The sequence below is a fragment of the Cynocephalus volans genome, chromosome 13 (genome assembly GCF_027409185.1).
Source record: "Cynocephalus volans isolate mCynVol1 chromosome 13, mCynVol1.pri, whole genome shotgun sequence".
Taxonomy (NCBI): domain Eukaryota; kingdom Metazoa; phylum Chordata; class Mammalia; order Dermoptera; family Cynocephalidae; genus Cynocephalus; species Cynocephalus volans.
The window spans coordinates 28,624,037-28,639,831 of record NC_084472.1 but is presented as its reverse complement, the minus strand read 5'-3'; the positions used below and the strand labels follow the sequence as shown (position 1 = coordinate 28,639,831).

At 42.1% G+C, this 15,795-nt stretch overlaps 1 protein-coding gene across 1 annotated transcript in view; it reads right to left on the bottom strand.

Moving 5' to 3' along the window:
• The window catches only part of LOC134361615 (cTAGE family member 2-like), a 119,640-nt gene extending 104,067 nt beyond the window's left edge, over positions 1-15,573 (bottom strand). Inside the window, exons 1-2 of the mRNA XM_063076636.1 lie at positions 13,408-15,573; positions 12,881-12,934 (exon numbers count right to left, since the gene is read on the bottom strand). Of these exons, the coding sequence (XP_062932706.1) occupies positions 12,881-12,934; positions 13,408-15,573 (2,220 nt within the window). The remainder of the gene's footprint in view (positions 1-12,880; positions 12,935-13,407) is intronic.
• Between the last annotated feature and the right edge of the window lie 222 nt (positions 15,574-15,795).

Below are 15,795 nucleotides of genomic sequence, written 5' to 3'. Positions count from 1 at the left end.
CTTAAGACTTCTGAACCAAAACTGCTAATTCAAATCACATATGTTATGGAGGACCCTGTATCATTCCTAATTATTTTAGGGTAATGTATTTAGTTACACACTAAATTAGCATTAATTGCTGTTGGAAGAGGTTCAGAAAGCAATTAAATATTACTTGGAATAGAAAGGTAGAGTAGGATATGTTGTTCTCTCCATACAGAAATCATGCTGACATTTAGCACTGAGCTAAACTGAAATATTTTTTTCCCTGAATTTTAGCAAATAATTCAGTCTTCTTCACTTAATTCCAAATCACATGGAAACAAGAGAAAAGATGCTAATGCAAGTATATTTCCTTATTCAGATTTGTTCATGCATTAGGTATTTACACTAAAAGCCAAAACAGTGAAGCCTACAAATTCCAAGTCACATAAGAAGATGCTTCAAAAAGTTCATGGAAAGATGTGTATTATCTTTTAATTCTATTTTTCCATGAACTTTTTGAAGTACCCTTGTATAATTAGTTTGTTTTGCTTCTTTCCTACCTTGTCCATGGAAATCCCAGAGACATACTCAGAAGCTTGTTTGAAGAAAAATTTAGAAAGAACTCATACACTGTACCCATTGTTCCTCTTGGTCCTGTTTATGTCTTTTGTGAGAAAACAGAGAAAACACACTAATTTTCTTTGCAACCAAACACACATCTCATAATTGCAGCAGATGTTTTTGAAGTGCAGGCACAGTTTGGGACCACAGAGCAGCACGGCTCGAAATAACCAATTATAGGAATTAAACCCTTAATTCTAGCTCTTTTGGCTACTAGAACCTGAACTACAAATTAAACCAATTTATAGATTTTTCTGTAGGTATATTATGCTTGATAAATTAAAAGATTACTAAATTAAACTGGCTACTAACTTTATTTTGGCCTAAGTCGGTTATTATTTTCTACCCAGTTTTAAGGTTGTAAAAGCAGCAGGATAGGAAATATGTGATAATATGCAAAATTCTATTTGTTTAGCTTGTTTATATTATGGATTTGGATAAAATTGATTTTTAATTTATTTTCTGTATATTAAAATAAGTGTGTGCCTTAAAACACCAACCTAATAATTTATTTACTTAGAGATTTCTTGAGGGTTTGGCTGGAACCAGAGGAATAATTAAATTACTAGAAGTCTCTAGTGTATAATGACAATTTAGAAACTCAAAGGAAGATTTGCTCCTTCAGATGAGGGAGATTTCCCGTAGAGAAAAATAGTAAGAATTGAAACTCAGAGAAATGACTGTATCAGAGGGGAGAAAAGAAGATTTTGCTTCAAAAGGAGGATGATTTAGGAAAAAACCAGCTGCTCTGAAGCCCAAGGAAGAAGCGGATTCTAGACATTCAAAATCTCCTGGCTCATTTTTTAAAAATTAAAATATCTTTATCTAACAGTTACAAAATACTAATTATGTTTTAGACAAAAGGGATATTTCTATTCCTTAAAGACTATCAAGTCTATTGAGAGGAGTAATTAAACAATCTTAAAAGTATGTGTTAATTTTTTAAATGAAATTTGTACATAATACCTTGGGAACAAAGAGAAGTGTGCTGGGAGAGCTGACAGGAGGTTTGCAGAGAGGTGACACTGGAGCTGACTTTTTAAAGACAAGAAGTAGTTTGCAAAGCAGAGGGAGAAGAGACAGCTGTTTGTGGTGGAGGGGGGTATCTGTGCAAAGGCCGGGAGGCGAGGAGAGGCTCTGCCATCCAGGGCACTTTGCGTGGTTCAGTGCTGCTGGGAGGTAGAGTGTACAGAAGAAAGCGGTGTCCCGTGGTCTGAAGAATGGTCCTTATAGAGGTACCATGCTGGGAATTTAAATGTCATTCTGTGGTGACAGAGAGGCATTAGGAATTTTAGTAAGAGGAGGGGTTTCCTACAATCATCTTTCTGAAGTGTCACTTGAAGTAGTATGGAGACTCCATTGAAGAGGATGAGCCAGGAATCACCTTAGTAAATGATACACAATAGTTGTAGATATCAACTTGGGACATTCACCATTAAACTGTCACTGTTAAGGAATAACTCGTAAGTTTTTAGACTTGAGGACACCAGACTCAGAATAATATAAAACGGGGGGATTTTATAAATTAGAATTGCAACGGGAAACAGAAGGCACACACTAATTAGGATAATTCAAGGCAGGTTTAGTAAAAGTACTAAATGGGTACTTCAAAAAGTTCATGGGAAAATAGAATTAAAAGATAATATGAATCTTTCCATGAGCTCTTTGAAGTACCCTCATACTTACAATGTTGCAGGCAGGGTGTAGGAAGATATAAGGACCACTTGGCACACAGGGCCTAGTAACAGTGCATCTGTCACCACCCCTAGGCCTGAAGGATGAGGGGACAGAGCAGTTGCTGGAAACCCAAAGGGGAGTACTGTGGGAAACAGACCACCTTGAGAGGAGCTGGGACCTTGGGCAAGGCTCACAGCCAACCTAAGGCAAACCTGTAGGAAGAAAGCTGGAAAAACACAAAGTTCATAGAAAAATTTGTACTATCCTGTAATTTTACTTTCCCATGAACTCTCTGGAGTACCCTCATACCTTCGCCTCGCTCTTCTCCCTGCTCTTCTCCCTCCCCCCTTCCCCACCTTCTCCCTGGGCTCATCGGCCAAGGCCAATCAGAAACCAGAAGGCAAGAAGGCAAGAGAGACTTCTAATGTGGTCCATGCAGGACTGCCTCCTGGAGCAGAGAAGGGTGGAGGACAGCAGAAAGTACAGGAACACAAGGAAGATGGCCAGCACGAGGCATCTTTTCTGCCCCTCGCATCCCCTCTTCTCCTTCATCCATTTGAAAAATGGGTGTCCCCAAGCCACCAGACACATGAGGTCCCATCAGCTACTAAATCATAGTGGGTTGTGGTCAATTCTGTCCTACTGCCTTCTGAACCTAAAATGTTAGCCAGCACCAGTGTTTTTCAAATAAGGTAGCAAGGAGAAATGGGAGAAAAGCAATTACATAACATAAGCACAACTGCTACTGGTGTGTGTGTGTGTGTGTGTGTGTGTGTGTGTGTGTGTGTGTGTGTGTGGCTTAAGCTGGTCATCGCAACCACTTCCTTCCACTATTCATTCCATGTTCCACTTATTCCATACATAAACTGAGCCCACATCTTTTTCTCTTCTGTCGACTCATCATTGAGAGGATTGAAGGAGAGAAGGCAAAGCAGCAGGAGCAGGCACCATGGGAGTCTGAGCCAATAGCTCTGCTCAGGCAGTTTGCTGTACCTTCTGGACCTGCTTCGGTCTGGCTACATATATATCAGGGAATGGCAGACCACAACCCATGGGCCAAATCCAGCCTTGCCACCTGTTCTGTAGCTTTCATTTGTTGCAAGAGAAGAATGTTTTTACATTGTTTAATAGTCGGGAAAAATCAAAATTAGAATAATATTTTATGACACAAAAAATGATCTGAAATTCAAATTTTAGTGTCAATAAACAAAGTTATATTAGAAAACAACCACATACATTCATTTACATATTATTCTAGTCACTTTTGCACTACAGCAGCAGAGTTCAATAGTTGCAACAGAAAGCGTATGGCCCACAAAGCCTAAAATACTTACTATCTGGCCCTTGACAGATAATTTGCTGGCCCCTCACATATACTACTTCCATTTTATAATGGGATGCACTGTGCACATCCAATTTTATGGTTCAGTGAATCAGAAAACTCAAGTTTGGCAATTTGGATATCCTATGGTCAAAAATTCAATCTGTTTCAAGACCAGCAACCAGTCAGGGTCCTCTTTTCTAATGAATAGCTGTTGGCAGAATAGAACATAGCTGTATTCCAAAACTCTAGGGTGTCTGTGTTGTGGTTCTTCTATTGGGGTTTGCCAGATGTTCTGTAAAGCTTTTCTGTCTACCACTGACAGAGCAGACCATTGGTTTTGCCTGGTCACAGGGTTTATGTGACAAGACTGCCTGATCTGCAGCCTGAACTGTCTCAGAGTTCTTTCTTACTCAGGTCCCACTAAAAACTGTCAACTTATGGAGTTACCCAGTAAATGGGTTGGTACTACATGCCTAATTATGGAATATGCTGCCTCAGCAACCCAAAGAAAACCATAAAGCACTATGAGCGGTACAAGGTACAGCAACTTCTCTCCCACTGCAGAAGAGATGTCTCGATATGTCTCAGACCACTGGTTCCATATAAACCCCAGTGACATTGTAGGTGCTTGAACTTTCACAGAGTTTCTCTCTCACCCTCTGGCAAGCCCATACCATACACCTTCCACAGGTATTGATCCCTAATAAACTTTCTGAAAACTAAACTCCTTCTTAGAGTGTGCTTCTTGAACAACACAACTTGTGTGTCCCTGGAGCAAAATTCTCATGGCATACTACTGTCCCTGTTATGTAAAGGCAAGCTGTTTCTGATTTCACCTACTGATGGAAATAGAAAAGCAGGCATTTTTATACAAGGTGCCAGGGGCTCTATTGGTTTGCTCCAATAAAGAGACCACACCTGGAATCTCAGCTATGCTAGGTATCACCATATGTGTTAGTTAGCATTCTCTGAAAGAAGGGGGGTGGGGAGACACATATAAGTGTATGGGTATATTCAAAAGGTTTGTGAAGAAAATAGAATTAAAAGAAAAGATACACCTTTCCACGAACTCTTTGAAGTACCGGTGTGTGTGTGTGTGTGTGTGTGTGTGTGTGTGTGTGTGTGTGTGTGTGTGTGTGTGTGTGTGTGTGTGTGTGTGTGTGTGTGTGTGTACACTAAGGCAACAATTAATGCTACTTCCAGGTTCTCAGGACAGCACAGCCTCAGAACACCGAGGTCACAGTTTCGGATCCCCATACCAGCCAGACCCCAAAAAACAAAACAGAATCAGGAGACCAGGTGCTCAGGACATGCTAAGTCCAAAATCTTGGGTAAATGAATTCATCTCTCCTGGTCTAGCACTTCTGTATATGTCCCCCAACCTTCTGCTACTTAGAAAGTACTTGTGACTCTTTCAGTGTTTCCTCCTTGAACAGACATTTTACTTCTCCCTCCATGTGCTAACTCTCATTATGGGCTTAGAAGGAATGAGAGAATGCTGAGAAGAATCAGCATCCATTTGTGAGTTTCAGGGAGATCTTGAGGATCAAAGTTCTCAGATTCAGCCACAATGCTAATGTGTCCATGATCCTTGTTTTAGGGTTTCTTATCCAACAGTGACCTTATTACAATTGTACCCTAGGCTTGGTTCTCTATCATATCTGCCAAGCAGCTATAAAAAGACAGATTGCTTTAAAGATGCCATGGTAGATTTCTGGTTCTCCATACATACTCTTAATTGAATTTTCAAAGCTTTTAACTTCTCCTTTTTCTTACGAATGCTCTCTAGGGTCATAAGAAGCCAAGTGACTCCACGATCTTTGTACTTACTATTGTTGCTATAGCAACTACATGCCACAGTCATTTGCTTTCCTACAGCCTTTGTCCCCAGTGCTCTCCATCCTCTGCTACCACCTGTGATGATTCGAATATCATAATGGCACCACATGCTATTGATTACCCACATCCCATTTCTCCCTAGAAAAGTGTTTATTCCTCCATTCCTCAAATATGAGAAACCAGTCCCAGAATCCTATTTCAAGGGTTTGTTTTCTTGGATCAGTTATGAAGTCAGTTACAGATCAGTCAAAGTCCAACCAGGAAACAAATGGCACACAAAAATCAGGAGAATTCTAGGAGAATTTAATAAAGGAACTCTTCACAAAAGTGTAGATAAAATTAAGGAAAACGACAGGAGATAGTAACCACAGAACTGATACAAACCTCTGAGCCCAAAGAGAAGAGAAGAGGGAGTAGTTCCTGGGACCCAGAAAGAGTCACGTAGAGAGGCTGCCTCGAGAGGAGTAGTGACCTTCAACTAACATACACAGCCAGCCCAAGAGGACCCTGCCGCAAGGAAGCAGAGAAGATAAATGCTCTTTTCTCTCCCTTTGATCTCCCACTGGGCTTCCCATTGGTTCAACCCAACCACAGCCAGCAGGTAAAAGAGTGTAATAGGGCCGAGCCTGTGGCGCACTTGGTAGAGTGCTGCGCTGGGAGCGCGGCGACGCTCCTGCCGCGGGTTCGGATCCTATATAGGACTGACCGGTGCACTCACTGGCTGAGTGCCGGTCACGAAAAAATGACAAAAAAAAAAAAAAAGAGTGTAATAAATACATACCCCTAGTAATAAATACAGCCTCCAAAGGGAGACAGCAGGATAAAGAAAGGGGAAAAGTGCATTCAGAAAGACAAATAAATGGAAGATGCCTAGCACAGAGATCAAATAGAAGTCTACAGACTGAATGATAAGACCCTAACCCTTACCTCAGCCTATGATAATATTCTTCTCTATAAAACTAAATGCCTCCTGAGAAAAATCTACAGATAATGACACTGGAAATCTCTCACTGAAAAAGTCAGCTTATTGCCCAATTACCCTACTGCAAATCATACAGAGAAGAGCCTTGTCCATGTAGAGAGAATATCAAATCAGTTTTTGGTGCCCTGATCTTAAACATAAAAGTATAGTAATGATACTTATAATGTGGATGATGGATCAAACGATCATACAGAATAAAAAAGAATATAGAGGATTTATAGACAAAATGGGGAATGGAAAAAGACTTCTAAGTATTATCAGTATGCTCAGAGGATTATGAGTAAAAATTATACCCATGAAAAATTAAACAGCTATCAAAAGCAACAATTTTAAAAAGAGTTAAAATTTTAGAGTCAAAATTTAATACTCAGTGGAGGAGTTTTAATGTAATATCATGGAAATATCCCAAAAAGTAGAACAAAAAGACAAACAAATAGGCATGACAAAAAATAATAAAAGTAAAAAAGGAATCCAGAGAGTACAATATGCTGCTGATAGTTCCTGAAGAAAAAATATACTACTGGAGAAAACTATCAAAGAAATAATGTGAGACAATTTCCCAGAACTGAAATCTCGAATCTCTAGACTGAAAGAAACCCCCAACCCCTTTTTCAGTGTGATGATTGTAAGGGAAAAATCATTACCAAGGCACTTTACTAGAAAATTTTGAAACATTAGTAATAATGAATAGACCCATTCATAATGTAAAAATCAAAGTTTCTGAAATCAGAATAGCATTGGACATCTCAACCACAACACTGAAAGCTAGAAGACATTGGAACAATGTCTTCAGAATCAATCGAAGGGTCTAATAGACATTTTCAGACATGAAGACCATTTAAAATGGTTCCCTCACACAATTACCCTCCTTCTGCTTCTGGAAAGAAAGGAAATTGCCTTAGTGATGTAAAAACCTCTCAGGCACCAAAGACATGATTTGAAAGTTGGTGTAGGTGTTGAGAAAGGCTGGGTAACAAATCATTTCTTGCAATTGCTTGTCTTAAAAAAATTTAAAAAGAGCTAATCTAATTGTCAAATGATAGATTATTAAAAACACAGATGCTCTTTGACTTACGATGGAGTTACAACCTGATAAATCCATCGTAAATTGAAAATACTATAAAGCAAAAATGCATTTAATATTAGTAACCTACCAAACATCATAGCTTAGCCTAGACTACCTTAAACTTGCTGAGAACACTTACATTAGCCCACAGGTAGGCAAAAACATCTAACACAAAGCCTGTTTTATAATACAGTGTTGAATATCTTTTGTAATTTACTGAATACTGTACTGAAAGTGAAAAACAGATTGGTTATATAGGTACTCAAAGACGATTTCTACTGAATGCATGTCACTTTTGCACCATCCTGAAGTCAAAAAATCATAAGCCAAACCATTATAAGTCGGGAACCGTCTGTACTATTGATAAGAGAGTGTATTAGTCAGGGTTCTCCAGAGAAATGGAACCAATAGGAGATTAGAAATAGAGATGAGAGAGAGAGATCTATTGCAAGGAATTGGCTCACACAATAGGGCTGACAAGTCTGAAATTTGTAAGGCTGGCTAGTAGGCTGGAAATTCAGGTACAAGTTGAGTTGTAGTCTTGAGTCCAAAATCTGTAGAGTGGGCCAGCAGGCTGAAAACTCAGGCAGGATATCTATGTTGCAGTTTTGAGGCAGAATTGCTTCTTTTTTGGGAAACCTGTCTTTGCTTTTAAGGCCTTCAACTGACTGGATGAGGCCCACCCACATTATTGTGGTTAATCTCCTTCACTCAAGGTCTACTGGTTGTAAATGTTAATCACCTCCACAGATACCATCACAGCAAGATCTAGACTCATATTTGACCAAATATTGGGCAGCATAGCCTAGCCAAGTCGATGCACAATCATCACAGAGATCATATATAATTTTTGCATGTGACTTGAGTCTGAAGAACAGAGTGACATTGCGATAACGAAACTTCCATTTCCACCTGCTTACTTAAGTGAACAAAATTGTTCCATCTGTAAAGATGAAAAATAGAGCAGAATTGATGTTCAAACCTGTCTAGCAATAGGTAATTTTCATCCATGTCTACATAAGCTAATTGGCAGGAAGTTTCCATTTATCCTCCTAAAAATGCATTTGCTTAATAATTATGTATCAAAATTTATAATACGTTTATTCCCTTTAGTTTAATTTTATACTAATAACTGCCGTAAAACTCAATCCAAAAGAAATGCTAGACACTTGTGTTAGTCAGTGTTCTCCAGAGAGACAGAATCAATAGGATACATTATAATTATATGAGAGGGATTTATTAGGGGAATTAGCTCACGTGGCTATGAAGAAAAGTCCCATGATAGGCCGTCTATAAACTGGATGCCGGTAGCGTGGCTCAGTCCAAGTGTGAAGGCCTCAAAACCAGGGAAGCTGATGGTGTCCTTGGAGTAAGTCCTGGAACCAAAAGCTGAAGAGTCTCAAGCTCTGATGTCCACAGACAGGAGAGAAGAGTGTGTCCCAGCTCCAGCGGATCAAGAGAGAGAGCCTCACCTCTTTCCTCTGTCTTTTGTTCTCTCCGGAACCCAGCAGATTGGATGGTTCCCACCCACACTGAGGGTGGATCTTTCCCACTCAGGCCACTCAGACTCTCATACTAATTTCTGCTGGAAACACCCTCATGGACACACCTAAAAAGATAGCTTTGCCAGGTTTCTCAGCATTCCTTCATCTAACCAAGTTGACACCTAGAATTAACCTCCACAATCCTATAAACACAATTTAAAAAAAAAATTCGTTCCCAAATGGGTGCTCATATTTTTATTGCAGAGTAATATAATGATTAATAAAAAATTTTTAAGCATAAAAGTATATTAAATTAGGATACAATTCTGTGGAGGAAGTTGGAATGGAAATAAAAAGTATGAAGAAAACTACAAGAGAAATTTCTGATGTGAAAAGCTTGGTCACCTATTTTTGAATGGATTATAGTTACTAACATATTGCTATGATTTTTCAGGTCATACTGAATGCTTTTAAAAAGCTTTATTTTAAAAGGTCAATGTTTATATTACACTGATAATTGTTTATAATTATAATGAGAAATATGAAATGTCCTTATATTTATAATTGTTTATAATTATAATAAGAAATTTTAAATGTCCATTTAAATGTTCAAGAGCATATACGGTTTTTCAAAATTCCTCAAGCAGGTGTATAAGAAAAAAATGGTAAAAGACTATTGTCATACACAATATGTCTTAAGAACACAGAAAGAATTTCCATCTAAAAATAACTGTGCTAAGTGAAGGAAACACTACAAGTTTTCAACTCTACAGAACATATTGTTCAGAATATACAACAGAACCTTAGAGATCATCTGATTAAGTTCCATTATTACAAATGAGGACATTTGGCCCAGAAAGGGTAATAAGAGGGTCTCTCCACATACTCCAATGTCTTTGCCTACATCATGAGGTAGAAACCTCTTGACAAGGTGACTCGGCCCATCATCTTGCTCTACAGACAAGAAAGTAAGGAGCAAATACACAGCGTCATAATGTTAAATATGATGATTATAAGGTCATCTCATTAAGAAATTTTATTAGCACTGTCACACTTATTTTTTTCTAAGGAAAATTTAGAGTTTGTTCCTAAACTTACAGAATTTAACAGATATGAACAGATATCACATTAATGGATATCCTATTAACAGATATCTACAGACATTAGGCTATTTGGCAGTCTGATCCTGACATATAAACCTCTGAAGTACACAAAATGACTACCAAGGACCGTACCCCTCAGATCCCAAATACCCTGAGAGCACTTGGAAGGAGAACCTGAGTGCTTTACCTGCCCCAAAGTATTTGATATAACTATGACCAGGCTTTTTAAAAGAAAAAGTGGAGAGAAAATAACCAAAATAAGATTGTATTCATTTGAGCAGTTTGTACTAGGGTGGTCCTATTGTAAGTGGTGTTTTTTCTTTTTCTTTTTTTTCCCCAAATTTTCTATAATGTGATTCACGAAATTTTGGATTTGAGACAAAAAAAAAAAAAAAAAAAATAGCAGAGGGGAAGGTATTTCAGAGCTTTAACTACAAAGAGCTCTCCTAAGGATATAAGGTGTGGTAAGAAACAAATGCGCCTCAGAGGCATTTGTGTCTTCATATTTTCTGTTTAATACAATGATTTTAGATCATCAATTGAAGAAGACATCAAGGCCAACCCTGCTGAGCTGTGACCCTGAGATTTAGCCCCTGAGTAGTACCGCTGTCAGAGCTGCACAGTCCAAACACGCAAAAGGGTTGAAAAGGAATTCCAATTCTTAGTTCAACCTCTGTAAAGACAGGAAAGGCGATCCGTTTCTAAGCACTCAGCACAACATCAGTTAACACATCTTGTTCCCCCTCTCCTCTCCAGTTCTCTCAAATTCCACACCCACTAGAGCCTTTCATTTGCCAAAACCAAGGCAAGAAGGGGAAAAAATAGAAAGTAAAATAAATAAGTAAATAAATACATAGAAACTTCCTTTTCAATCCCCATTCCGGAGCTCTTTCTTTTTCTCTTTTAGCAGAAGTGAGCATTCATTCATTACTTAAATGACTAATTAAGAGATATATTCATTGGCCAGCCTCCAAGCATAAGACACCCCCTCCTGGTTCTCACCCCTCCCCCGAAACTAAGGGTCCAGGCTCAGGGTCAGCCGCCCTGGCACCTGCCTCAGGGACCTAACTGAGCAGGACCCACCCTGGGGCTGACCCCCAGCTCCTCCTCTACCCTGCTTCTCTCCCAGACACCTAAAACCTCTCCCATCCAAAGGGGCCCCAGGAGTCCAGCCTCCCAGCCAGGACACCCCAACACTCACTTTCCCAAAAGAGACCTTATAGGAGACAGCAGGGGATGGGGTCAAAGATGGTGTCATGACAAGGATCCCTGGTCTGGGGCAACCTCAGAAGCCTCTGTCCCCTGCCAGCCCCACCAGTACCTACCTTGGTCCGCTGCATCCTAGGTGCAGAAGGAAACTGTTGCTGGCTTCTCCAGTGCCCAGCAGAGGCAAATGGGACTGCTCGGCCCGGTTGGCAGCTGCCTCATGTTTGCTGGACCCAGATGTGATTGTCACTGGTGGATTCTCTCCTGCCCCCTGCCCACTCTTCTCTCCCTGCCGGCTTCTCCTGCTCCAGCCTCCCTCTCTGCTTCCTCTCTCTCTCTCTCTCTCTCTCTCTCTCTCTCTCTCTCTCTGACACACACATACACACACACATCTGTCTTACATATATTTGGTCCCCTCCCAGGCTCTCTGTGTATATGGTTCCCAATCCTGGCCTCTCAGCCTGTCCCCGTCCCTCTGCCTGGCTCTCCTGGACTCCCCTGCTCCTGTCACTGGGTGTCTCTCTCTGTGCCTCCCCTGATGTCTTTCTCTTTCTCTAACACACAACTGTCTTCTCCCCCCACTTCTTGGTCACCACGGAAGGGTGGGGATAGTGGGGGTGCAGGGAGCCAGGCCTGGGGGGGAAGTTTCAGCCCCAAGGAGGGGCAGGGGCCGCAGTCAGCCCAGAGAGCCTCCTGCAGGCATTTTCCAGAGCCAGCCAACCCTTCCCCTCCCTGCAGCCCTGGCCCCCTCTGGCCGCCCCTCCTCACAGATGATACCAGGTGTTGTGATCTCCCTGAGGGGCCTGGGGCCTGTCCCTGGCATCTGGAGCATCCTCCCCTTGGGACCTTGCCCCAGGTGCTAGTCTGCAATGGCCTTGCAGATGAGGACTCGCCTTCAGGGAGAGGGACAGCCACTGGGGCCACATCAGCAGGGTTTCTTCCACTTCTTATATCTGTCCCCTCACCCTTAACTACTCCCTTTCACCCCACAGAGGTCCTTGCAGTATGGGAGTCCTCTCCAAGTGCCATCGTCCTGCCTGGGACGGAGGTTGGAACTACAGGGTAGATAAAGGACCTCGCCAGATATACTGGGGGGAGATGGTGGTGAAGGAAGGGGGTGAGGACCCCTGGGTGTCTTTGGGAGAGGTGCTCATGGGCATTTGCTCAGCCTCCCAGGAAACCACGGAGGAGCAAGGGGCCTGAAACCACTGCCAAGTTTCCCTTTTTTGGTGCCCATAGGAGCCAGCCTGTGCCATTGGTTCCCATGGAAACAGAGACCTGAGACACCCCCTGCCTTGCAGCATGCATGGAGCACTTGCTAGCACTTACTCACAAAATTCATATTTAAATCATCTTTATTTACAAAATACTACCCTGAGAATTATAATTCCATTAAGCTTCAATTTGAGCAAAAAAAGTAGTTACTTAAACTGAATATGAGGGATAAGTCAAAACTGTTTATGAAGAGAGACCAAAAATATCATCAGGTTTCTTGCTGTGCTTCTGGATGTCAGGAGCAGGCTCATTTGAGCGCGGAAGTGACCCTGAAGGGAACTCACCCCTACTTTCAGGATGTGGGGGTGGAGGTGAAAATCCAGCTCTTAGAGGAACATAAGGAGGAAAACCCCTCGGTGAATAGACATTTCTCATTGCAAATGGAGGTGGTGGCTGGACAGGGAAAACCCTTGGTAGAAAATAATTTTGAGGAGCTCCATACATGCTTCCTCGAGGAGGTGGAGAAAAGGAGGTTCTCTTCTCATGAATGGACCCCTCATATCCACTGGAAACAATGGACCTCTGATTGCAGGAAAAGGTGGAGGAGCAAAGCCAGGGCCAGTTGCTTCACTTTCAGCAGGTCCAGATGAATTAGACACATTTTCATTACCAAGGTTGTCTTTGGTATCATTTCTACTGGATTCCATTTGTGAAGACTTTGGCCCATCCACTTTATCCAAAGAAGGCATATTAAAACTTCTGAGTTCTGCTGGTCCAGACGGTCCACCAGGATTAGAATCAAATCTGTCTTGCCTTTGTGGAAGAAGAGCTGGATCAGAACATGGTTGGCCTGGTGGAGGGATCGTCATCCTCCGGTGCTGTTCCCATGGAGGTGACAGGAACCCAAATGGAGGTGGTGGCTGGACAGGGAAAACCCTCGGTAGAAAATAATTTCGAGGAGCTCCATACATGCTTCCTGGAGGAGGTGGAGGAAAGGGAGGTTCTCTTCTCATGAATGGACCCCTCATATCCACTGGAAACAATGGACCTCTGATTGCAGGAAAAGGTGGAGGAGCAAAGCCAGGGCCAGTTGCTTCACTTTCAGCAGGTCCAGATGAATTAGGCACATTTACATTACCAAGATCGTCTTTGGTATCATTTCTACTAGATTCCATTTGTGAAGACTTTGGCCCATCCTCTTTATCCAAAGAAGGCATATTAAAACTTCTGAATTCTGCTGGTCCAGACGGTCCAGCAGGATTAGAATCAAATCTGTCTTGCCTTCGTGGAAGAAGAGCTGGATCAGAACATGGTTGGCCTGGTGGAAGGATCACCATCCTCTGGTGCTGTTCCCACGGAGGTGACAGGAACCCAGAAGGTGCTCCATGAGAATCGGTTAACCTATCACAGCCCGATTCTCCTCTTTCATTGGTCATCTGATGGTCCAGAGTATTTTCTGGGCCTCTTGAGCCTCTTCCTCCTCCTTGCCCTGGAGTCAAAGGTGAGAGTCTGAGTGGAGAGAGAAAAGCTCTCATTTTGGATGAAGGTCGACCCACTGGTGAGTCACCATATGGGGAATGCTCTCCGCCAAATGCTGTATTTGGAACATCGAGTGCAAAAGGATCTTTTTTGAGAAGTTCAAACTTAAACTCTTTTTCAGCTAATTTTTGTCTCTTGTAAACATTTCCTTTCCTTAAATAACTGAGGTGTCTTTCAGCAGTCTCAGCTGCCACCCAACTGCCATGCGCTTCTTTCTCATAGGCCGTCAACTGCCCTTGATAAGAACGAACGCTTCTCTCCAATTCTCCTTCCACATCTCCGGCTCGCCTTCTGTAGGTCTCCAGTTCCTCAGCTGCATGACTCATCTTCTCTTCTACTTTGGAAAGTTTCTCCTCCTTCTCTAACTGGTAATTTTCCTCTACTATTAATTGCCTGTGGAGTTTCATTCCATTTTCTTGATACAGTTCAGTCATTACTTGAAGTTTCTGCCGAAGATTCTGATTTTCACTTTCCAACTGCGTATTTTCTGACTGTTCCGTCAGGAGATTGTTGATATGCTCTGTAAGCTCTTCCTTTGTTTTATCTACTTCAGATAACCAAGTGTGAATTTGGTTTCTTTCTCCTTCTAGGGTTTTTAAAGAAGCATGTAACTTAGCAGCGTGAATCAGTTTCTTCAAAGCTCCTTCTGGCAGATCATCTAAGCGAGCAGCATTTTGTGATTCACTCTTCATCTCCAATTCCAAGTCATCAGCCAACATGTCTTCTCCAAGCACAGCAGCCCAGTCTTTCATCTTGAGCAAGCGTTCAGTCAGAGACTTGATGTGATTTTCTTTCTCACTCAGAACTTGTTCTGCCTGGACTTTGGAGTCTTCAAATGTTATTTTCTGTTTATGAAGTTCACTCACTTGTTCTTTCAATACTTCCGCTTCTTGTAAAAGCTGTTTCTGGCTTTCCTGAAGTTGGGAATTTTCATTCAAAGCATCTTTTATTGCCACCTTCAGACGTTCTTCATTCATTTGAAGTATTTTGGAGATTATTTTGGCTTCAGCTACTTGTGACTTGATGGGTTTTGATTCATCTTCTAGGGACTGTATCCTTTTTGAAATATCTGCCATCAATTCATCTTGCTCACAATGTTTAGATTTCTGTTCTTTTAATTCTTTTACTAGAAAGACTATTTCATCCTCAAGTTTAGACTTGGACCTGCTCAGCTTTTCATAGGTTGCCTCCAAGCTTTGTGCTTCTGTTGAGACCTTCTCAAAGCTGGCATCCTTCACAGCTGACTCTAAGCCTTCATACTCCTCTTGAACAACGCTAAGTTTGTCAAGTAGTTTACATTTTTCTTCAATTAGTCCAGAAAGCTCTTCAGCAAGCTTTTTCTCTCTTCTGACATAAAGCCGGCTTCTCACCGATCGAACACTTCTCCACAAAAACAAGAGAATCAAAAATCCAGTAAGAGCCGCACATGTCACCGGTTCCCACGGAAAACCAGGGCCCGGTCTCAGGTCTTCAGGCAATGCTGCCACATTCCTGCACAGTTTTCCCAGGACCAGCCCCAAGTGTCCCTGAGGGGCAGCCCCGGGCACCTCCATGGCGTCGAGGCTGCTCCGGCTGTGGCCGCGGTAGCCACGGCCTGACCAGGCCACAACCAGCAGCTGAGACAGCTCTGCGTTCTGTTGGGAATGCTAACCGACCCCGGCGACAGCAGCAGACACGGCGCAGCCGGCCATGTGGGGAGCCGGGGAGCAGTGGCGCCCACCGGCCTCAGGCGTCCCCCACGCACACCATGGTAACCAGGCCCCTTTGTGACATCA